We start from the raw sequence: 25,001 nt of genomic DNA on the forward strand, positions 1-25,001 counted from the left end.
TGTCAAATCATTCCAGAAATCACAGATCTATTGTCATTACTAGAAAGCTGAACACTTACTACTATTTTAGTGTACCCTCTCCAGCTCATGGAAGAAAACTTAGTGGTTCCACTGCACAGATCTTCTCCTATTCAATGTTTGAGGGCAACAGATAGCTCAGTCATAATCGCCAATATTTTGGAAGTACTGATCTTACCATCTTTTCTTATTTATCTATGTGAAAGCTTTGTGGAACTTAATAATTGACCACAAATCTGGAAATTTTAATCTAGGTTTGAATTCTTATTAGCTTCTACCTTCCAATAGTTCTGCTTTCTTCTGTGTTGTTCCTTGGCATTCCTACAACAAATATTAAACAAGGTACCCACTGCAGATACTGAGATCTCATTTATTATCAATACTGTTCCCACTCCTAAACTCCACTGATACTATTTCAAAATTGGGATCTTACAGACTACAGTGAAAACTTAATTTACAGGTATTTTTATGCAGTTGTAAAACTTATCTATAAATAAACTGTAAAGGAACAAAGTGGAACACTGTTTAAACTCCCGTGTGCATATCAAAATACATGACAAGATCTGTTAAGAAAGCCTATCCACACCAATTTTTCTAAAAGCTTGCTGTATGCTGTGAAAAGGTAATTAAGAACACTCTGGCAATGAAGGAAAATTTTGCAGCCATTAAATAAGGTAAGCACACTTGCCCCACAATTGTCATCACTGTTAGAACGACAAACATGTTAAGGTTTAAAGAAGCTTTGATTATCCCAGACCATCTTTCAAACTACTCTCACTAGAATAAAAAAGAGGTAAGGAGGCTTAATTTATTAAAGCACAAACGTGGCTTTTTGCTGTTGTTTTTTACTCTGTGCTCAGTTTACAACATCCATCAGAAGTTAAAGAAATAAAGATAAACACCACACAATCACAATGGCAATCATATTCACTTAACTCACTCTAAGCTCCTCACTGATCCATGGAAGAAAGAAAAAAGTGTCCTTTTCTAGCAGTTAACCTTATTTTGTAGATGGATTTCACAATCCACAAGGGAGTCACTCAACTATTATAAGCATCTGTCCCTTCACACTGAAATGTATCAGAAATGTATTTGAAGATTTATAGCCGGTTTTTTAATTACTCCCCTTGTTCAATGTTTATATTTACTTATGAGAAGACTGCCAGAAGAGCTACAGTAGACAGTCTACTACTATAGAAAAAAAGGCAAACTTTTGACCTCTGCTCCTCATTTATTTTCTTACAAAAATATTTTGTGACCTGATCTAAATTAGTGTCACCAGCTACAATCCATCCATTTCCCAATCTGGCTTAGAAATTACTTATTTTAAAGGAATGACCTTGTCACCATTTCAGAACTTGGCATTTGCCTGTGTAGAACTAAAGATGAAAACAGTGTAGACAGAAGCTAAAGATAAGGACCTGGAGGAGACTTTATTCACCCTAGCAGATTAATGAAATCACTACCTGAATGTCTAAAGTAGACTATTTTAACTCAAATACTTAAGAATAATATTGGTACAAGAAACTTTAAAACCTGATATTCCTTTATGCTTCTTCAGTAAAGCAAAAGAGGGATACCTTCATTACTAAAATGAAAGTGTTGTTGTTGCCTAGGCTAGTGCACAGCCAACAGTGCCTGTGTGGTTCTACATTAGCTCTGCAATCTGCATAGTCATTTTCAGCTACAGACAATCCAATATTCCAGCTTCTACAGAACAGCAAAACTATGCTCTACCACACAAATCCTTGTGTTCTCAAAAATACACAGATTTATGAACAATCATAATTTAACAGAACCATGTAGTCTGAAGAAAACTTACAGACAAGCAGCAGTTTTCTGAATCCACTAGTGGGATGAGAAAGGATAAAAAGCTGTAGCATAAGGGTTACTGTACATGCCTACCACGTGGAATATCCCAAGCACATTCCAGCTCCTGTGACAAATAAACCATTTCAGTAGTACCTTAATTGGAGACTTTTTCCATGTTAGTTATATCATCCCAACACATTGAAAGTACACATGTGATGTGTTAGATGCACTTGTGTAGGTGCTACAGAATAAAAACAAAGTGACACAAAAGTGATTTCCCCCCCCCCCCACTGAGAGCAGTGAAACACTGGCCCAGGTTGCCCAGAGAGATGGTAGATGCCCCATCCCTGGAGACATTCAAGACCAGGCTGGACAGGGCTCTGAGCAACCTGATCTATTTGAAGATGTCCCTGCTTATGGCAGGGGGGTTGGACTAAATGACCTTTGAAGGTCCCCTCCAACCCAAACCATTCTGTGATTCTATGATTATTAGGCAAAGTTGCAGTTGAGCCTGGAAGCAGTTCCATATGGACAAAGTAATCAATTGTTATTATGTACACTCATGAGTTGAGTTTCTAAATCTTTTGAAGTCAAGAATATACGCACTCAAATGCAAATCTACCTCACAGGTAAGACAGAGCAGTCCAGCTTCATGAGCCTGTTTGGTAATCACACATTTTGAGCGCCAGTGACAACTGCACACATCTCTGTTTGGAAATGACCATGTAAAAGCACAATTAAAGAAGTGGCAGGGTAAAAAAAACTAAAATTTAAAAAGGAAGACAAACATTCTGATGTGCAAGGAAGAGTCTCACGGCTTTTCAGAAGACTCAGAGCAACTATAGAACTACAGCAAATCATCTCAACTAGTACAACAGCACCAAGAGTAATCAGCAGTCAAAAATTCTGCATACTAAACACATCATGCACAATGCAGCCTTTGCTTTATGCAGTTTGTATTTTAAATAAAATGGTGAACGGAAATAGAGAAAGTACTATAAAGACCCATACTTCAAAAATAGAAGAGATGACCAGTTATCACATAGGTAGACAGACAAAAAAATAACCTTAAGGTTTTCCAAATGTGTTTAAGAATTACGCTTTTTACTATTATGTTAATAATTATCAGCACTCCTCATCATACACATATCTTATCTCTACACTAAGCATCATATCATATTCTACAGCAGGTGAGCTCAATAGTTTTCTAGACACAACAAAGAAAGGTAAATTTAGCAACAATCAAAAAATCTAACCTACTTACATCTCAAAACCATGGAAATTATTAGTTACCATTCTGCAATCTCATACATCACTGCATAATCACTGTATTTGTGAGTTGCAGACAGCTGTTTTCTTTCCTGCTCTGTAAAATAAAACCAGCTTTCTCATCCCTGAATGATTATTCCTAAATTTCAATTTATCCATATTTATTACTGGAATAATTTCATAGGCCATAACAAAAAGCATTGAGATAAACACACACTGAGTAAGCATTTCCAGAGCATTTATATACATATCTTCGTTTCAGCAGATTCTGTGTTTACCTAAGGCTGATTTTCAGCAGAAAAAAATAGGATTTTTTCAGTCTGTTAGTTTAGTTGAGTGGAGCCCTGAAAATATACTAGCATTATACAAATTCTGTCTATTTCCTTGTTTTCCTAGACACAGAATCACAGAATGTTAGGGACTAGAAGGCACCTCAAGAGATCATCTAGTCCAATCCCCCTGCTGGAGCAGGAACACATAGATGAGGCTACACAGGAATGTGTCTATAGATCATTTCAGTATATTTTTTTCCTTAACTACTCATTACTGTGCCCACTTACCGTCCAATGTTTCTGGAACTCAAGCTCCGACTGCAACAACTTACACTCTCAGAAGTACATCTGTGACTAAAATCAGTATTCACCCAGAGATATGGAACTCTAGTGATATTTAGTTGTCATGACACATATCTGCACTAAGCATAACAACCATGGCATTTGACATCTCAAAGACATTTTCTGCTAAATTCTTGAGGAAACATTTTATGCTCATGGATACTCAAAAAATAGAATTGATAAAATAATGAAGTTTTCCCTGAATCTGTATCAAGTTTAACTTCTCTAATCTAAGCCTACTGCTCAATTCTTTTGATTGCTAAATGATAGGCATGTACCACTAAAGCAACACAAAAAGATCACCTGAAGGGCTACGGCTAAAATGGTAACAAAATTACCAAGGCATTGAGATTTGAATAGGATCATAAAGTCAAGTAGTTGCATCAAATACAGAAATAATTTATCTATACATTACTTGATTCTTATTTTTCAAAGTATCAATATGTAAATACTGTTTTCATCTTCTAGCATGACACAATACACTATTATCCGCATTTCAGCCACATTTGCCTGTTCTTAAGTATCACAGTTAGATGTTAATGTTTCACTCATTGAGTCACTTTGCACAAGCAGGTCAGCTGATTCTGATTCTTAGAACAATTAAAAGAAGATATTTAAAAGAAAACAAAAAGGACAGTAAAATAAGAAGTGTTACAAGAATTGGACTAAGTCTAGAACCAGCACCTTTAGCTTTGATCCATGGGGCACAGGAGGATAACCATCTTGTCCAGGTGGAATGAACAACTCCCACTTCCCATACTCCATCTTCTTATATGGATGAGAAAATGGATTCCAGCCATCTGCAATTTTAGAAATAATATTAAGCATATTTATTTTAAAATGTGTCCAACTACAATTCCAAAGTATAATAGTGTGTTCCATCTTTATCAGACTAAAACCTCAGTACCAGCAGACACAAATACTTTTGTATCTGATACCACCATACACATTCAAAAGAGATTCAATAAAATATGATATTTTCACTGGGAAACATACTCAAATTCTAATCTACAATGATTAAATTATTTCTAGTTAACATTCTTTGATCAAAGTAAAAATAACCTCCTCCTCTGCAGCAAAAAACACAACTGATTTTAATACCACAAAGTCATGGTGTTATGAAAATTAATGCCTGAAAAGTAATGCTTAATGTAGAACTAAAGCCAAAAAATGCACATATTATAATATTTATTATAATATGGGAAAAAATAATAAGCATCTGTTGATCATGGAGAAGGGAAGTGAGTTTGGACAAAATGTAACTAAAACCCATCTTCATAAATTGAATGCAGAAACCACATTTGGAAATACATGTTGCTCATTGCCTCTAAGCTGATGTTCTACTATTAACACTCATTAAGTGTATATAATAGGAAAAAGAAAGGAGAAACTGCAGACAAACTTAGTAGCAATGAAAACCACACAATACCAGAAAATAACAACACAGTCAGGATCCACTGAGCACTGGAGACATGCAAGGTTGGTCATTACGACACGGCCAATTGAAAAAACAACTACCAAGAAGATTTTGTGTGTTCAAGGTTAACTCATATGAACAAGACCAAATATAAAGCTTCTGAACAGACAGATTTATGCAATGTAATAACTTCTAATTTAGAAGTAAGTAGGAAGTCAAGTTTGACAATTACTACTTTTTTTTATTTTTTGCCTTGAAACACATCTATCTCACATAGCTTAAGGCAAAGACTCCTAAGCTAGCAAGAAAACGGTCAGAAAACTGAACTGCAAGACATTAAAGCAACACATGCTAACCTTCCTTCATGCTAATATTTTTGCATACCGTGCCCTGTAATTAAAATAAACAAAAAACCCCATGCCGCAGAAGTGGCTTACACCTCAATTAAAGAGGAATAAGCAGTTTTCAGTGACCAATTTATAGGAGGTGCAGTGCATGATCTTAGGCAGGCATTCTGTAACAGCTAACAAACTGTCCACACCTAAACTGTAGTACTATGACTAGTTTAAGATAGTACAAAACAATATTGCTACAAAACACAGTAGCCAGGCTTAAAAGCAATTAAAAATGCCATTGGAGCAGGACCATCTGCTGTGCAACAAAAAGACAACCTTCTCTAACAACAAATGGGTATCTTCAAAGTTTCAGAGAAAGAATAAGCTGCTTTTGGAGTAACTTGCTAGTTGCTCTTACAAAGTTGTTTAAACCTGAAAACTGCCAATCTTTAAAGAAAAAACTCAAAGACAAATTAAGCAGGCTAGACAATGTGACAAAAATAACTATGCAAGACAAATGTTCTACTACCCATTAATTTTACAGTAGAGAACAATGTCAAAACCAATGAGGAGATTATAATAAAATGTTTCCCATGATCAAGAACAAAAAATTAAGTCAGTACTCTATTGAGATGATAGTTTTTTCACTATTAAGGTATTTGGATAGTGCAGACCGAAAATACACACATTACTGTAAGGAAAGTATTTACTAAACTATTGCTTGATTAATAGCAGAAGAGCTATATATTAGTAAGATTTAGATGGGTCTTCCCCCTTTCAGTTGAAAAAATAATGAAATAAATACTACTAACATCTACAAGGCTACTAAGACCAACATCAAACAAACGATACCTTAGCAGTAAAGCAATCCTCCTTAAAAGAATGTCAAAACTGCAAACGCTATATATAGTGTTAACATACTAACACATGTGTTTATTTTATTTCAGGTAATGGTAAAGAGATGTATAATACATCACTAGGATTTTAGGGCTTGAAAATAAAATAAAAGGAGTCATACAACATGGTACCTACTGTAAGTTACAAGTTTGTGAGTCATCATCACTGAGAGAAGGAACAGGCAACAGCAGTCATCTAAGTGCTCCTGAATTCTCCCAAAGCACTCAAGGTAGTTAAATGGCAAAAAGGGAGTTGGAGGTAGAAAGTACGGCAATATATTATGCCTAAACTAGAAAAATTACATGATCATTTAGAACATATTTGCATAATTCAAGTAGCACTGATACAGTCCTTAAAAAAAAAAACAAATGACAACTGAGGAGTATACAGTCAGGTAACAGGTAAGACCCTAGAAGCCTATGGAGGAACTGAAGATATCTGGAAGAACTTACGCATGCATCCAGACAACAAAGACAGACCTTCATCTGCAGTATAACATCTAGAACAGTATCTGATCCTCAAACATCAACATATGGCAAGAACCCTATATTGAATGTTCAGAAAGAGCATTTCCAAACAACACTGCACCTTTTAACAGAAAAGCAAGAACAAAAAACTCAAGGGTGGTGAGTTAAAACTGATATTCACTTTCAACTTGCCAACAGCTAAACTGTCTGAAATAAACAATCCAGGCAAGAATGGAAAAACATAAGAATGATTAAAAAAAAAAAAAGAGTAACTAGCATCTTAAGAAGCTGCAAGAAGACTATTTTAAGGAACATGTTAGGATTTATGGTAGTCAAGGCTTTATGGGAATTACTACCAGATCTTTCAGCCTTCTTCACCCCCCATAGATATCCGATTATCTTCATTGCTTTTCATGGAACTATTGCCAATTGAGCTGTATATCTTGATTACAATGCATGAACTGAACCAAATATGACAGGTGACAACTTGCTAATACTGAGCAAAATAAAAAGTTACAGCAAAAGTCTTAGGCCCAGTCTCTACAAAATTCACTTGGGAAATCTGCCTGAAGTTAATTAAGTACATCGAGAACACTGAGTCCTTACATTATTCAAAAAAAATCAAAACAAAACAAAATGGCCCTCTCATGACCTCTGTTACAACCACCTCTTTTTCCCCTTTGGAGGAGGAATGGTTGCATCTCTGCTCTCCACAGGCAGCTTTACAGTTCTGCCCAAGTTGTTTTGCTGTCCCCTCTGTCTGCTGGCAACGCTAGATGCTCCTTCAATCCTTCCTCTTCTCAGCCAGAGTCTTTCATTACTGGGTGTCCATGGTTCATGACTAAAGAATAAATGCGAAGCAATACTCATCTGTCCCAGGTGGTCCTACTTAAAACCACTGTTTACTACTTACCCTTGAAGAGGAACGTTATCACTGAAAACATTGCTTTCTATTAAGGCAAGAGGCATGAAAACTGAAGGCTTCCTTCAAAGAGGAAATGGCTCAGGCTTCTCTCTGTTTTACTGATTAGTTTTCAGATTTTTCAGCAAGACATAACCAGAAATGTCTTGTGGAAGGAAAACAAACAAACACACACAATAAAAAAAAAACACCCTAAACATACCACACACTCAACACCATCACACACACAAAAACAACCAGCCAAAAACTGAATAGCAGACTATTCAGAAGTTGAAAATAAAAAGAGAAGAAATGTCTTGGTTTGAGAACAGGGACTTCAAAGACTCTGCCAATAGCTACAAACAGAAAAAAGGTTGAGAAGATTACCAGCAGAAGTTCAAATAATCAGCCTGAATATGGTTTAGGAAAAAGAGACACCATCACAGAAAATCCACAAACAAGAGCTCTTACACAGAAGTTTAGGCACCAGATATGTCTTTATCCAACAGGGAAGACATCTTGAATAGCCTGGTACTTTTAGTTTCTCTCATCTCTGTGACTAGATTTTCCAAAACTAGTCATTTTTTTAAACATTATGTCCTACCACAGCAACATGAGGCACAAGGAACTCCTTACTGAGAACTGCAACCTTAGCATGCCAAAGAATCATGAACTGAGCTTTAATCTAGAGCTAAATTCAAAGCTATAATGACTTGGATTCTACCATTTGTCATTAAAAATCAATTTAAATGCAATACTTCCAGCAAAATCATAAATTGACTTCTTGCTCCATCGCCTTGCTTATTTTCACATTGACAAGTATATAGGCATATAGCTCCAAGGCTCACAGCTTAACTTGGAGTTTCATATCAGCAATTAACACCCCTCTTCCTTCACATAAGAGAAAGGAGCACTTCTTGCATATTGACCAAATCGTTCACTTACTCCATTATAAGAGCTGATACATTAGTGCAATGTTGTAACTATTTTTTCGAAAGTCAAAACACTTAATAAACTTAGGCTGAATTCTCAAGTGCAATAAACTCATCTCTTAGGGCAGTTATATTTCTACATTTCACATACCTCTGATCAACTGAAAGATGCTCAAAGAGAATACAGAGTCCAGCAAGCACTCACTCATCTGCCTTGAGGAAAATATACCAGACAAAAAGCAGTTCAGACAAGGGAATGGCATCAAAATCCCGCTGTCTCACAAGATACCTTTATAACATTTGCTTGGAATATAAAATCAGAAGATAAATGGAGGGATTCTCTAAAGACACTCTACTGTTCTACACAGTGGCCAATTAAGTCTTCCTCTTTCTACATTGCCCGATTTCCAACAGCTCAATAGCAGGGTCATTAACATAATCTGCTTAGAAGTGATTAAACAGCTCAAACACTGACATAAAAACAAATGTCATTACTTCTCAGATAGGATGTCTCCCTGGATATTAATAGCAGCTTATACTTCAGTCTACTGCCTTCAGTCATCTGCAGCCACAGAAGTATAACACTACTTGACTTTACCCATGAAATCTAGGTATTTTTCTACAAAATCTTTGAACAAAGTAGTGAGAAGTTCAGAATCATATCATAGTAGTACCTAGACTTCATCTAGGTAAAAGTTTGAATCAAGTCTGGAAAAAAAAACAAACAAAAAAAAAACCACAAACAACCAAACATTCTAAGATATGAAAAGTTTCTAATCAGCTGTCAGATATCCAAATTATGAGGGCTGGTGGCTTAAGTCCCCTATTTTTAGCTCTGAAGGAAGCCTGTCAGAGTTCAAGTAATAAACCTCATCCCAAAACAAACCAGCCCACTCTCCATTCATCCTCCAGCCCCAGCAGAAGCCTTCACTACTAGTGCAAAAAAAAGGAAGAAGCAACCAAAAGAGACAGACATTCCAAAGTAGTGATCAACATTTTAGATCCAGTGTTAGCTGGGAAGTGGGGAGGGGAAGGCAGAGAAAAGAAAAAAGGCAACTAAAACCACAAGTATGACAATTTATATCAAATACTCACTTCCAAATTAGCATATACATACTCTTTTTTTCAAGCTTCTTAAAGCCAGTAAGGTTTTATTTTGAAAAATTAAAATGTTGTTTACGAATAACCTACTGAGTCTCTGCACGGCCAAATACATTTTTTTCATGTTCTAATTCCTGAACAAATTCCACGGGTTAGCCTCAAAACTTGCAGTTCCTTGACTTATTTCAAAACAATTGACTGTAAAGCAGCAACAAATTGCCAGTAGTCACCAAGCTCCAGAGCTATACAGCATGCAAATAAAATATTCAGTGTGTTATCACTGAGAGTTTTTAAGGTAGCTATAATGTTGATACTGCCTCTAGTATCAGAAATTCAGCTGACTAATTGCCTCATACACTTGATTTACTGACATGCTAAAAGTACTAACTGACAAATCTTAACATTTCTGGATGTTCATTTAACACTTTTTAGAGGACAGCATCATACCAGAATATCAACAGATATAATATATTTTCCTCCCTAGCTACAGAGTTGTCAAGAACAGACAAAAAGGTGTCTAAAAGTATTGGGATTTTATTGAATTTATGTTTTTCATTCTCCAATCCAAATACAGATTTGTGTGCTATTATTAGATTTTAGATTTTTTCCAGAATGCACAGCAATATAAAGAATTATTCTTTAAATTGGAGCTAACCCATTCATTACAAGTGTAATGAGAATGAGGTACAAAGAATGGAGTACAAAATAACATAATTTGGGGCCAAAATACCTTAATATCAGAGCTTTTATTATCTGCTATAAGGCATAAAGGTCATTCAGCAAAAAAATTTACATTTGCGAGACAGATGCTTCAGATGTATATAATTACAGAAATAAATTATTCATGTTTATCTTAAGCACAGTTCATAGTAAAGCTATTAACAGCTATCAGCTTAATTATAAATTCTAAACGAAGTTTAAGTTCTCTGTAACACAGTCAGCATTTGCCATTTTAATTTTTACTAGTTTTTGATCCTAAAAAAAAAAAACAGATTAAACAGCAGGGCCTTATATTTTTGTGTCATTTCATGTATTCTTCCATCAAACATTTAAGAGACTCACAGACAAGAACATATTATTAAGTAAAACTATGAGAAAACACTGATAACCATCTCCCTACAAGAGAACTAGATAACAGAGCATGAATTTACTCTTTTTATATTAAATATCATATTTGAGTTTAAAACTAAAAACTAGCTGCTGTTGTTTAAGTTCCAAGCTTGTTTTTTGTATAAAAAGTGCAACTGCCATTGTTCAATTACAGTTCTCTTTACAAAAAGCTGAGTTTTATTAAAAATGTTTTTTAAAAAATTCTGCCATTCAATTTAAATACGATAAAATAATAAATTTAGTTTGATACTTAAAATTGCTTGAAAACATAAAGAAAGGTTAAAGGGATTCAGTTTTAATTAAACATATCCGTAGCAACCTGAATCTAAATCTTAGGGTTTTGCAACCCAGTTTCTCATCAGAATAATATTAAAGCTCAACTGAATTGAATGACAATCTTCCATTCCCTTAAGCTTTCCCAGTACATTATCTTCCCCTTTGGGAACGAATATTTTACTATGACTGATGAATATGATATATAGGACAAGCACAGTTTTTGCACATTAAAGTGAATTTATTTTCAGTCTTTTGACTTCTTACTGCCACCTTTCATCAGCATCTAGATACAACTCCTCTAAGATATTAGTCCTAAATTTCTGCTTCATATGATATAGTACATGAAATATTTTCAATGAAGTAGAGTTTAGAAAACCATTCCAGTTTTTAGCTACTGTATTCTGGGTATCTATGTACCTCCCGTTCCAACCAGCCAAGCCAATTTACAAGTTATATCCTCTTCTTAAAATATTAGTTATTAATTCCATTAAAAGTTTTCTGTTTGTTTTTTGGGGTTTTTCTTTGTTTGTTTGTTTTTGGGGTTTTTTTGTTCTTTTTTGTTTTGTTTTTTTTTGTTTTGTTTTGTTTTTTAATGGCTCTCTATTAAAATATGCACTTAAATGTATTATAGTCTGCAACTGTGTTGAGTAATTCAACTTAAAGAGTATTATATCACAAAAACTTGGAGCAATGGGTGAGGTTGCAGAGTGTAAAGAAGGGGTGAGGAGAATTTTCTATGTGGTTATACTCGTAAAGTTGATCTGTTAAAATATCGTCATCTACCCATCATGCACTCAGCATTGATAGCTGGCATCACTATCATCTAGCAACAGGTGAACTGTACTCGCAATTCATTATTCAGTTTTGAATCGGAGGACATATCTGATTCCCATATTAAAATTCAAGTACTGCACTAACCTTTTTTATTGATGTCTGTTCCAAAAAAAAAAAGAGACAGAGTATTTCAAAGAAAGCTACTCTGTCATTGATTAGGTTAACCATATGAAACAGGCCCGTGGTTGAAAACAGTGTTGCACTAACATTTCTGTTTGTCTTCTGCAGTAAAAACAAAAGATTTTTCTAAAAATAATCATTGTCTATAGACTGAAATTATCACAGTGAATAGTGAACACAGACCCTCTCATTGAGTTCTTAAAGAAAATACAAATTGCTGACAATGAAAATAGAGGCATTTTATTAACTCTGATGTTTGGAAACTGAAGCATGAATATTTAAACACTTTATTTTGCTTATTCTATTTATAACTATCTTGATCTTGGGACTATGGAAAAACAGTACTAAAAGAGGTTGCTATGACACATTGAAAAGATCTTAACAATGGATCTGAAAAACACTGCCAGGGTAATCCATTTAATTTTTAATTATTGAGCATATTTTTACAGAATCTTAAGCACAGTACTTCAGAGAGCACCACCAGATACAACAGCTAATGGCATCTGTAAGGAGCCTTTAAAATTATAAGTTATAGAAGCACATACAAGTTCATTACTTCCTTCCTTAAATACAGGGTTTGCCCTTTTAATAGTTTCCTCAAACAGGGGTAAGGAAGAAGAGAAGCTCAACATCTAGCTTTTTGCTTAAGCAGAAGTAGTTAACTGGCTCCAAATGGCAATTCATATGGGTTTTCTTGTCCATATAAATACATACACTGAACATTCACTAGGTAAGTATATCCACAAAACTAAAGCTGGATAAACAACATTGCATATTTCTGAAATGCAGTTAAATTAACATAATCACTTCACAGACGAAGCCTCAAGTTCTGTAAGGGCCAGCAATGTAATTCCTGATATTTTGATAGACTAATATCTAAGCTGAAGAAGGGATAGAGAGGTGAAAGGGGAAAACAGAATAAAAATCTGTAAAACCTCAAACAAAAAGGAGAGTGGAATTAATACTGCAGGATTTAAGAGCAAAAATACATCTGACTTCAACTTATGAATTCATGGAACATGTTTGAATGTAGCTAGCCTTTCAAACGAGGAGCAAATTTTTATTTTTGTTTCAAGTTTTAAGTGAATCAACGTCTTTCCAGTTCTGCAGTAAGCAATGCAATTCCTCCAGGTAAACCTGCCACCTTCCTCTTCTACTAACATCCTTCCTTCTCCTCTCCTCAAAACAGAACACCACCTACTCCTTCAGAAGTAGGTTAGTTTTAATTTACATTACCATTTTCCAGCAGGACTTTCACTTACACTCATGATTAGTGAGAATTTTGAAGGCCTTGGTCCTTGTATAACACTGCTGTGAGATCAAAGACAAAGCAAGTTATTCCACTACTATTTCTCCTTCTCTACATACAGTTTTATAGAAGCCTAACTGTAGAGCTTTAAGAAGAACCTCAGGTAGTTTAGACACTTTCAGCCTAAAGCTTCAGTGTGATCAGGCTAGATCCTTTAGACAAGTCATTGATTTATGTGTATTTAAAAAAAAATACAAATAATACTGACCACACAACAGAAACACCTATGTTCTATTGCAATGTGGAATAAAATATTATTAGATTAATTTGCAAAATGCCAATACACCAGCAAACCACAACACACATTCTTACTATCAGAATCATGTCATTCCTACAAAATTGTTTTTAAATGAAGAGGGTATTGACCTACCCTGTTTCTCTGAAAATAAGACCTACCCCAAAAATAAACCCTAGCATGATTTTTCAGGATTTTTAAGGATGCTCAAGATATAAGCCCTATTCCAAAAATAAGCCCTAGCTACAGTTCATTAAAAAGTCAATTTAAATAGTGTTCAGGCAGCTATACATGTTAAAGAAGCAATAAGTTTTGGAGCAAAAATTAATATAAGACCCAGTCTTATTTTCACGGAATTAGGATAAAACACAGTATAGGAGAGGAAAAATATTCCTAAAAATACTTACTGAAGTCACCTGTGAGAAACACTGCTTCTGCTCCCGGTGCCCACTCTTTGCAATATATTCCACCATCCACAAATTGGTTAACTCCAAAGGTTTTGTAACTTTTTGTAAATTTATCAAGGCCTCCTTCATTTTCCTCAATGTTCTTCAAGCGGTTATAAAACAGAGAATACCTTTCAATGAAAATAGAGAAGACTTTTTAGAAAGTTTATTAAATGCCTCTCTTATATTAAGATAAACACATAAGAACATAAAATGCAGTTGGTTAGACACACTGTCATATTATGTCCTAAGACTACCATATTAGATTCATTGCTCTCTATGGAAATTGGAAAAAAAAATGATCAACTAGAAACCATACAATTTTTCCATGGTTGTTACATTGTGTGAAGTTGCAACCTTCGCGCTTGTCTGTATTTTCTCTTCTTTATGGGAACCATTTGCACTTTAAATCTAAGACTACAAATCCTGATTGCCAGTCAAGAAATCACAGTACTACTACACAACAGGAGAACTTCACACTCTGAACAGCCTAGGACTTTTTCTTCCATCTTATTAATATCAGACATAGGCCTCCTAGGGAGAATTGTATAGACTTGCTACATCTCTCACAGCCAGTTTTAACAGACAATCTCAGAACACTGAAAAGCTGTAGCCCAGCATACAGCAAGTCTGGAGAAAGTAGTTTGGCACTTGCTCCTTAGGTAACCTCTCTACAGAGACCATCAACAAGACTTTGCAGTTCCCTGACACTGCAACAATTTGGCAAACAAAATTATCACTTCGTGGAACTAATTATTCAGACCATACCTTACTTATCCCAGTAGGACTTGAAATGCCCTAAACCTCTAATGTAAAAATTTGCTAGTAACAGCTGGGCTGTTTGTGACATATTTTCCATGCTTTCCCAAAGAAGTTCCCACCAATTCAAGAAACACACACCAGGTGCACAATATAAACAAAAGGATCAACTTTGAGTCCTAAAATGCAAGCTATTATGTGAAGAATCACAGCTAAAAGCTTCAGTTTAGAATTTTATTAATGCTACCTGTATGGGTTTTTTTTTGTTTTAAATAAGGTATCCCCAGTGTAAATGACAAATGTGTTTGTGTTCTCCACAAATGAAAAAGAGACTTCTTAAATGTAGAAAAGCTAATAAGAATCCCAGCAAGAACAACTTGTCTGCCTCATTACACTTACTGTATATGGACAAAAGTAATAAAACAGTAAAGCAAAATAGAACTACAGGATGATACACTGTTGTTTAAAAAAAAAAAAATTAAAAAAAAAGGTAGCCTGTCTGCAGTGTCAGGACTTTAAACATCACTCTCTGATTTGTTTTAAAGTTTTGGTTTAGAATTGGCTCTTAATTAGTTCAAAGTCTATTTACTGATTAAGGTATAAGATTAGTGATATTAATTTAGAGTACCGTAACTACTTTGAAGGTTAATCCCCTAGAAAGTTTTTATTATGACGACTGATGCTCGCTTTTAAAGACAGCAAGATTTGAAAAATACCTCAGGATACACTATAGCAAATACACTGCATCATTCCTTTAAAATTTGCTCATGGGTATAAACCCCAGAAGTGCATTATTAACTACTACTGCTCAGATAATCAATTTAACTTAGAGTGCTCGAGGGAGAATATTTTGTCAGATTTCCAAGTATAAGTGTATTACATACATACACAAACCCAGTTGACTGACCTAAGTTTTAACCAACTGCAATGACAGAAAGATTTATATAAAGTTTAAATACAAAAACACAGAATGAGTCACAAACAGATTCAAAAGTTCAACATATGACATTTGGTACAGGCAAAATTACTCCATTTTTGAAAGCTTCCCTTTGAAAAAATATTTTAAAAGTTTTTTTATTTGTATAGCTTGTCTTAAAATTTTAAGCCTTCCTTCAAAATATGTCACAAGAACACAGTGCCACCTGCATATTCCAATTTCTCAGCTACACATAAGCTGTTTCAAAATTGCTGCCTGTCACATGTATTACTTTTAACTAGTTTCACTGCAGCTGAAGCAGGAACCTTTTTGCGTATACTAGAGGTAACTGTCTGTTGTAGCTCCAGAAAAGATCTAACAGAAGCAATAAATCTGACACATTTAAAATAGACAAGGTGTTTCAGAATAAGTTATCTACTTTAAATTAAATTATTCTTTTCCCCACCCCATACTTGGTACAAATACATTTTCACAGCTTTAAGAATGCCTTTGGCTGGACATGGTATTTCCCCACTTTTAGAAGGAACCAGTAAGCTTCATCTTTAAGCAAAAGTCAGTCATACAAATCTTTGAAAGCTGGAGGGGAAGGAGATGATACATTTATTAACAAAAAAGAACAGCAGGTCACAGAGAAGGGCTGAAATCTCTGTGCAGAGAAGAAAAAGGCTGTGACACACTTCACATCACCGAGAAGCACACACGTGCCGACTGCCTACTGCTCTTCTCCGACAAGTCCTCACTAGCAGAAGAAAAATCAAACCTATTCATCTCATTCCTAAGAAATAAGCAGCAAACAAACTCAGGATTTGAGAGTGGGTTTATGGGGCAGGAGAGATTAAAATGGACTTTGAGAAAGCAATTACATTATTTGTCTTTGGGAAAAAAAAAAATCACCAACAGTAACACACACTGTAAACTATTGTCACAGAAGCACTAAGAGTACATCCACTGTTTCCTTTTTTGTCTTTCAGTAAATTCAATGTACAGGCAAACAAAGAGACCATGACACTTAATATGTGAAATCATCGTTAGTAGTACTTTAAAAAAAAAAGACCACTCTTTTTGCTCACTTCACAATGCTGGTGAGTAGATTACATGCTCAATTAAACAATTTATTTTGGGGGACCGAGGTAAAGGAAGGAAGGAGATCAGAAATGTGGTCTATTGGGGATGTAAAATATTATTACAATAATAGCTTTTTATATAGAACAAATTTTGAACAAGTAATACAGCATTTCGTATACTGAGTAATAACCCTCCTTGAATTTGTACACAAGTACATTGCTTGCATTAGAGCAAGTTAACTCAAGTATTACTGCTGCATCATTCCAGAAATCATGATTATTGAAACAACTAGTTCTCCCCATGATTTATTTTAGATTATATCCTAGAAATCACTCAGGATATTTTTGTTTGGTTGGTTTGGGTGGGGTTTTTTTTGCATGGTTTTGGTTTTTTGTGTGTGTGTGTGTGTGTGTGTGTGTGTGTGTGTGTGTGTGTGTGTATGTGTGTGCGCGCGTGTGTGTTTGTGGGGTTTTTTTGTGGTGTGTTTTTGGTGTTTTGTTTTGGGATTTTGGTTTTTTTTTTTGTGTGGGTTTTTTTGCCTTTAAAAAGAATATATATATAAAACAACAAAACAAACACATCCTCAAATACAGAATTGCAGTTTGCCCAAAGTTAATGAATAACCCATCAGCTTCTGAAATGGATCAATTGCTTGTGCTGTGAACTATTCTAAAAACTCTTCTCAGGAGGTGAAACATCTGGACACAGAACAAGGTCACCTGTCATAGAATGTCTTGTAAAACAGCAGAAGCATAAGTTCTGTATTCTGTTGCTGCTTTAAAGAAAAGGATTCAGTTAAGTGCATGGTCATGATCCAGATTTAAGGAAATTAAGGTTTTGCTTTCATAGTAATTTTGCCTTTCGTTTCTACAATACTGAAGTTTATGAAACATTTTTTATCTTCCAAACTGAGACCCCAGGATTACACATAGAAAACAACATTTGTTCAATCAATTCCAAAGATTTATACTGTTCACTAACAGCATACAAGTGTTAAAAGAGGAGAGCTGGACATCAGATTGATGACATTGCATTTCATGATCCCCTCTTAACACAGGAAGTAATGTCATGTTCCATTATGCATGTATACTCATATGACATATATATGTCAGACAGACTCCGGACACACAGGGCATTTAAAAGGTGAGACAGCCTTGTAAAATTCTGGACATATGAAAAGAGTGAGCAACAGCATCCAGAGGGACAAGTCAGGTCAACTGCCTGACTTCTGCCTTCATATATTTCAGGTCTCCAAAGCTTAATGAATGACTGTAAATCCTTAAGATTTTTCTACTCCCCTGCATTAAAATTGACACTGAAGAGGTATTACAAGGTAAAAACTGTACCCAGCTATGCCTTGAAAAGTACAGCCATTATCTTCGGGATAAAAAGCTAAATAGATCAGTGACAGAACCCACAGTATTTAAGGTAGAGACAGTCTGAAGTAACTGGAAAAAGTTGCACAACATGTCCCTTACTAGAACCAGGTACGACAAAATACACCTGACAGGTGCAGGTGGGAGAAGCAGGATGCTTTTGGTGCATTTCGTGCTCTGGAAGTTCTTATGAAAAAGAAAGCTTTTAAATTCAAGTCCTATATCCATTCATCTCATGTCTGTTAGCAGACCAATGGCATTTTAAACTAAGACACTGAAATTAGGCGCTTGCTTCAGACTTACTGTAAACAAAAACTTCACAGTATTGGCATTTCCCCAAACACATATACACCCAGCTTGAAACAAGACATTTGGTAACAGAATAGTACTTCAGCAATTTTTACTCCCCTCAACCACTATTTCACTGTGAAATACTGGTAATTGTGAACATCATTTGAAACAGGGTCACAACAGTTTTTTCCTAGTGTTACCTTCATAATTAGTAACACAGCATTGCTTTAAATCCCACGCTTTATATACAGCTTTGTTTAAACCCTTACAACAGAAGTGTAGGAATTGGCTGACTTTCCAGAGAGGCAGGATTAAAACATGAAACATGAATTAGTGTAATAGCTAACCAGAAAGCAAGTATCTTGCCAATAAAATAAGCTCCATAGGGAAGCAGTAAAGACAGTATTAACAAGGTAGACACTTCAACAGTTTAATTTGTCCTGGTTTCAGTGGGGATAAAGTTAATTTTCTTTCTAGTAGCTGATATAGTACTGTGTTTTGGATTTAGAAGGAGGAGAATGTGGGTAACACACAGATGTTTTGGTTGTTCCCAAGCAATGTTTACACCAAGTCAAGGATTTTTCAGCAAGGAAGTTGGTGGTGCACAAGAAGCTGCGAGGGGGCACAGCCAGGACAGCTGAACCAAACTGGCCAAAGAGATATTCCAGCCCATATGACATCATGCTCAGTACACAAACCTGGGGAGTTGGCTGGGGTCAGCAATTACCACTCAGGGACAGGCTGGGCATCAGTCAACAGGTGGTGAGCAATTGCACCGTGCATTGCTTTTTTGTATTTTTTTTTGTTATTATTATTATTATTATTATTATTATTATTACCATCTCTTCCTTTGCTATCTTATCAAACTGTCTTTATCTCAACCCATGAGTTTTGCAGTCTTTTTGGCTGGTTCAGTTTTTTGGCTTTTTTGTTTGGTTGGTGGTGGTATTTTTTTTTTCTGATTCTCTCCCCCATCCCACTGGGGTGTTGGGGGGCTGAGTGAGCAGCTGTGCAGTGCTTGGTTGTCAGCTGCAGTTAAACCACAACATTTCAGGTGATGAGCACCTATTCCTTTGATCACTAAAACACCCTCAAATATTTTCTCTTATGGATACTTAGAAACCTAAAACTTATACAGTGTACAGAAAAGAGTTCAGAGAAAAAGATGGCCTGAACTTTCAGTTCAACGTAAGGCTATGCAGTTCTAATCCAAAGAAATAATGCTCTATTTATTTGGTAACCATGATGTACAAAACCCTCCTGATGCTGCAGTTCTGTCATCACTGACTTCATTCAGCTACTGATCCCATCAAAAGTCAGACATATGTTAAAATTAGTAGCTTCAATATGAAGCATAAGAACAAAAAAGTTAAGTCTTTCTCATTTCTCCACAAAGTCAAGTGTCTTAGTGAAATAAGACTTTTGGCAGACTGTTGAAGAAGTCTGATGGCAATTCAGACGACTGAATTAGGGCTCCACATAAAGCCTTCAGGTCTTCTTTTATTTAAAAAAAACCCACAACAACAACAAACGAACGAAACCACAAACACAGAGCTACTAACTCCTTCCTGGGCACCTTGTAAAATGACAAAAAGGTATTTAATATTTTAAACTTTTAGATTTAACCAGACAAGCTAATTTAATCTGTAACACTAATCTAAATAGAAACTAGCATAACCAAAAATGCCTTACGAGCAGGTGAGATATCTTCAGTTAATTAGTCTGGTGCTGAACTCCAAGATGACGGCAAAGTGTCTGGGCATTTTTATAAAAAGCTTTGAGAATGGGCATAAAGTTGTAGTTATTGTAGTTTACAGAACAGTCAGCTTATTTTAAGACAACACTGAAAATAACCATTTTAGTCCCTCTTCTGTTTATAATGCTGATTTCAGTAGTGATTCATCTTTTAGATTTTTCTCCGTGCCAGGTTTTGTGCTATAATTTATTTCTACAATATGGGCCCAGTATTAATGCTAATTTATTTGAAACATTAAAGCAAATAGGAGAGACTTTGATAATCGTATCTGGTGGCCATATGGAAAGCCCAATTCTACAAATACCAAAGAGAAAAGGATATGAAAGAAATGCCTAGTAAGATACTCTCTGTAGTGAAATCCTCCCATTTTCCAATAAATGCAAACATTTGTCACGATTTCAGTGTTAAAAATAAAGCTACAGTGCAAAAGAAAAGAAAAACCACTCAGTTACTTAAGTCTGCTACATTCCTTTATATTTTTTCCAATCCAATGTAGGTGTTGGCAAGACCAAAAGATCAAAAGCAGAAAGGCAAAATGTTTGTTTTCCTCCCTTCTTCTTCACTTAAACAATGAACCTTACAAAAAAATGTTTTAGGTTTTGAGATACCACTTATCCTATTTATCAACCTAATCCTGAAGCCTCTTAGGGGAATGCTGCCTCTTATTTTCAACATTCCACTCTTCCCTGGCGCAGAAGCAGCTGTATCAGCATTACAGTAAAGCAGGGAATAGGCAAGCAAAGAGGCCATCAAACCCTGTCCTGTACCATCACTGACATATCATGAACAACACTATTCATAAAGCAACTGAGATTTCCAAATTCCATTTTCAAAATCGCCCTGGGTTCCCCCACACACTCTTATTATTGTGACTGGAAAACTGCTATAGTTCTTTACTGAAATCATAGGATCTTCCTAACACCCCCATGCAGCATCTCTGTTTGAGGGTGAACAGCTCATCATCCTATGCTCCAAAATCACACCAACCTGAAATTCTCCTACAGTTTTCCAGTCACAATACTAGGAGGGATAACAGGGCTCCATTGACTTCCCTGGGCATTTTTAGTTCGGGGTTTTTGATTTTAAAGCATTTGTACATATTTTAAAGAAGAATGCAAGCCATCCATGGAGCAATACAGAGATTGCATGCTGTCTTCAGAGTTGTTGAATGAAGCTCACTGACAGTGCTGGAAAGACTGGGGCCAGTGGTGGGGAAAAAAGGTTGGGCGCTGTGAAGCTCATTCACCTACTGATGTGGACAGACCATGAAAACATTCCCTGTTTTGGTATAGATCCACTTTATCTTCTAATCCCTATAAACAAGCAAAAGGGTCAAAAAACAAACGAAAAATCCAAATTGTCATTGCAGATGCACCACACTTTCACCAACATAATACCAGATTACTTCTCCATAGGATGAGGAATAAACTCACCATATCTAAAGGTTTCTTTTTCTACAATAATGTATTATTCAAATAAAGCCACACTGAAATTTGGCAAATAAGGAACTCAATATTGCTGGGTTTAGTTATGATAGTCCACTGCAGGCACATAAGAATGGATTAATAGCTTGTTTTGAATTATATACCAAGAAATTCTCAAGAGCTGCAGTTTTCCTCTCAATACCACAGAGAGTCCATTCTTTACAGAATGATGTCCAAAATTCTTGGAACATTGAAATCAACTAGCAGTGATGAGTTTCATCTAAGTGCCTATATTGAACATGTGAACAGTGACTGCTTCTGTAAATAACCTTGATAGCTACGGAAGAAAAGGAACTCTTTGAATCCGAAGATGTTATGCTAACACTTATGTCACAAGTTTCTGTATTTAAGCAGCTCTTACCACTATGCATCTAGTCCAAAATGTTCACCTGCAGCAGTAAAATTTGCTCAGAAAATTAAATTACAAAACCAGACTCCCCTGTGGTCTGTGACAGCCCTCAGGGTAACTAGTCAAATTCAACAAGAAACATTCTGGGGCATTTCTTAGGGTCTGCCCATAAAACAGGCATTCCTATATCTCCATGTATCTTTGTAAAGACATGTGGGTCCAGGATTACTGGATCAGGGGCACCAGCTCCTGGGTGTCCACACTGCAGTTCACTTCTAACAATACGCATCTTTAACCACCATGTGTAAATCACAGAAGTGGTAGTTGCTGTCTCATGAAGCACAGCTGATAGCAACTGCGCTGTACTCTCACTGGGTTGTCCTGGAAAGCCAGAGTAGAATTAATTTATTTCAAGGTAGTCAAAGGAGGAGCACGTGGGAATATGAAACTGGACAATCTTGAAACAAAGAAGACTAATAATGCCCATTTCTATTCCTGCCATGACGCCTACCACTTCATAGAAGAAAAAAAGGAAAAGATTAAAATACAAGTTGAAAATGTAGATGCAACACCTCTGGATATTTCAAAATAAAGACCACAGGGCCATTTACAAATTAGTTTTTCTAATATTGCTGCTATCACTTTGAAAATGGTCCTCATTGCGGCTGGGATAATCTTCTTCTAGTAGCTGGTACAGTGCTTCCTTCTGGATTTAGAATTAGAATAATGTTGATAAGATACTTATGTTTTAGTACTTCTGCTAAGTAGTCAAGGACTTTTCAACTTTTCTTGCCGTACCAGGTGAACAAGAAGCTGGGAGGTGGCACAGCCAGAACAGTTGACCTGAACTGGACAAAGGGATATTCCATACCAGATGACGTACTGCTCAGTATATATTTTGGGTGAAAAAGGAGAAAGGGGCAGGGCAGGGGAGAAGGCAGAGTGATGGCATTTGTTCAGAGTGATGGCATTTGTCTTCCCAATTGTCTTCTCAAATCACCATTACATATGATGAAGCCCGGCTTTCCTGTGGATGGCAGAACACCTGCCTGCCCATGGAAAGTAGTGAAGGAATTCCTTGTTGTCACGGTTTAACCCCAGCCAGTAACTAAGCCCCACAGAGCCACTTGCTTACTCCTCCACAGTGGGATGGGGGAGAGAATTGGAAAGTTAAAAGTGAGAAAACTTGTGGGTTGACATAAAGACAGTTTAATAAGTAAAGCAAAAGCTGTGCACACAAGAAAAGCAAAACAAGGAGGGGAGCAAGCTACTGTGTGGTGCTTAGTTGCTGGCTGTGTTTTAACCACAACAGACGCAGTTACAAACATTTTTACTGATAGCAAAGACAGTGCAGACACCCTGCTCGGACTAGTGAGTCCCTGATTTTCATTTTCCCCTTTACTCTATAGCTGGTTATTGCCTCAGACTGTCCTCATTCTGCTGCTTATAAGGGAATGGATTGAATGAAGACAGGAGTAGGATGGATAAGTCCTTTCCAAAGCAAATTTCTGCAGTCCAACAAATCAAATGCATCAGACCGTGTTGAACTAGAATTATGCAACAGAAGCAAATTCCTGTTTGCAGTTGCTTCTTCAACTTCATTAATCACTGGTGAAAGTGTATCATAACAGAAGCCTTGGATTTTATTTCATTCTTTTCTCCACTTCGCTTTACTCACTTTTCATTTGACTATTCAGACTATTACACAAAGCAGTCAAACTTAAGGAAAACTGTAAAGACATGGGAAATCTCAGGTACGTATGACTATTTCAGAACAGCAGATTTATTGCATTTTAGCTTATATCAACTTTTCAGTTTTAGATTACTGACTTGCACTTTCTGCACAGAGAAGTCCTGTCACATTCAGGTAATCTTTTTAATATACATTAAAGTAGATTAAGCAACACCTGAACACATGTAGCCTTTGAAGTTCCCAGAGGTTCTAGCTGCTCTGTTAAAATTACTCACTATACAAGTACTCACTTTGCCTCTCTCCCAAGTCAGAGGCAATTTAACACATTTTCAGGTGAAAACCAAGGGTTCTACAGGTTGTCCAATGATATTAAGTTCTTTTCAGGTGTAATAAAATTAAATGTTATCCAAATAATTTGAGCATACAGTTATTCTAATAAGGAACTTACACAATTAAGTGCTTTATTACTAGTTATTAAAAAGACCACCCAGCAGAGAACTCAGAAGAACAACCAAGAAAAGCAAAAATTTCAAAAGCAGCTTTTCAATTTTTTTTCTGCCCTGCAAAAAATTAATGCCAACATGCAACTTTATTTTTTTTCTCCTTTCTTCTTTCCAACAGACAGGACAGCCCTGCTCTGTGCTTTTCTTGCCTCCCCAGGAGATTCCTTTGAAATTTACCCAAGCGATCTGAGGCAGGCCAAGATTCAGCAGTGTCTGCTATTGCTGAATCCCATTAACACAGTGACTTTTTCACTAGCTACATTCAAAAAACTTCTTCAAGTAAATGCATTAATTTGAGCATCCTATGACTTCTCTCCAACTAGAATAGGTCTGTAATATTGGAAGTTACACTGGAATAGAAGAAGTAGTAGTTCAAAAAAAAGAAATGCAATAGTAACCACAACACCTTATTTCAGCAGTTAGTTACAATTTCTGGGCACTTTCCATGGTAAGCAAACAAATTCCCAACTCTATTTGGATGTTGCACGCTAGTAGTATGGAGAGGTGATGCAGCTTTGTGTCTCAAACTAAATACAGAATCTTAAAAATTAAGAAATATTTGTTTGGGAATAATTAATGAGTAATCACTTACCCTGTTAAAAGTTATTCATACAGAACAAATGACTGATTCAGCATCAACATTTTTCAAAATAATTTAAAGTGCATTAACATGCAAGTCAATCCCTAACAACAAC

At 35.9% G+C, this 25,001-nt stretch overlaps 1 protein-coding gene across 3 annotated transcripts in view; it reads right to left on the reverse strand.

Moving 5' to 3' along the window:
* Positions 1 to 25,001, reverse strand: part of GBE1 (1,4-alpha-glucan branching enzyme 1) — a 160,778-nt gene that overhangs the window by 108,273 nt on the left and 27,504 nt on the right. For all 3 annotated transcript variants that reach the window (XM_065064564.1, XM_065064555.1, XM_065064572.1), the window contains exons 2-3: positions 14,055 to 14,224; positions 4,398 to 4,513 (exon numbers count right to left, since the gene is read on the reverse strand). In XM_065064564.1, coding sequence (XP_064920636.1) covers positions 4,398 to 4,513; positions 14,055 to 14,224 — 286 coding nt within the window. The remainder of the gene's footprint in view (positions 1 to 4,397; positions 4,514 to 14,054; positions 14,225 to 25,001) is intronic.

Source organism: Columba livia, chromosome 1, assembly GCF_036013475.1.
Source record: "Columba livia isolate bColLiv1 breed racing homer chromosome 1, bColLiv1.pat.W.v2, whole genome shotgun sequence".
NCBI classification, from domain to species: Eukaryota; Metazoa; Chordata; class Aves; order Columbiformes; family Columbidae; genus Columba; species Columba livia.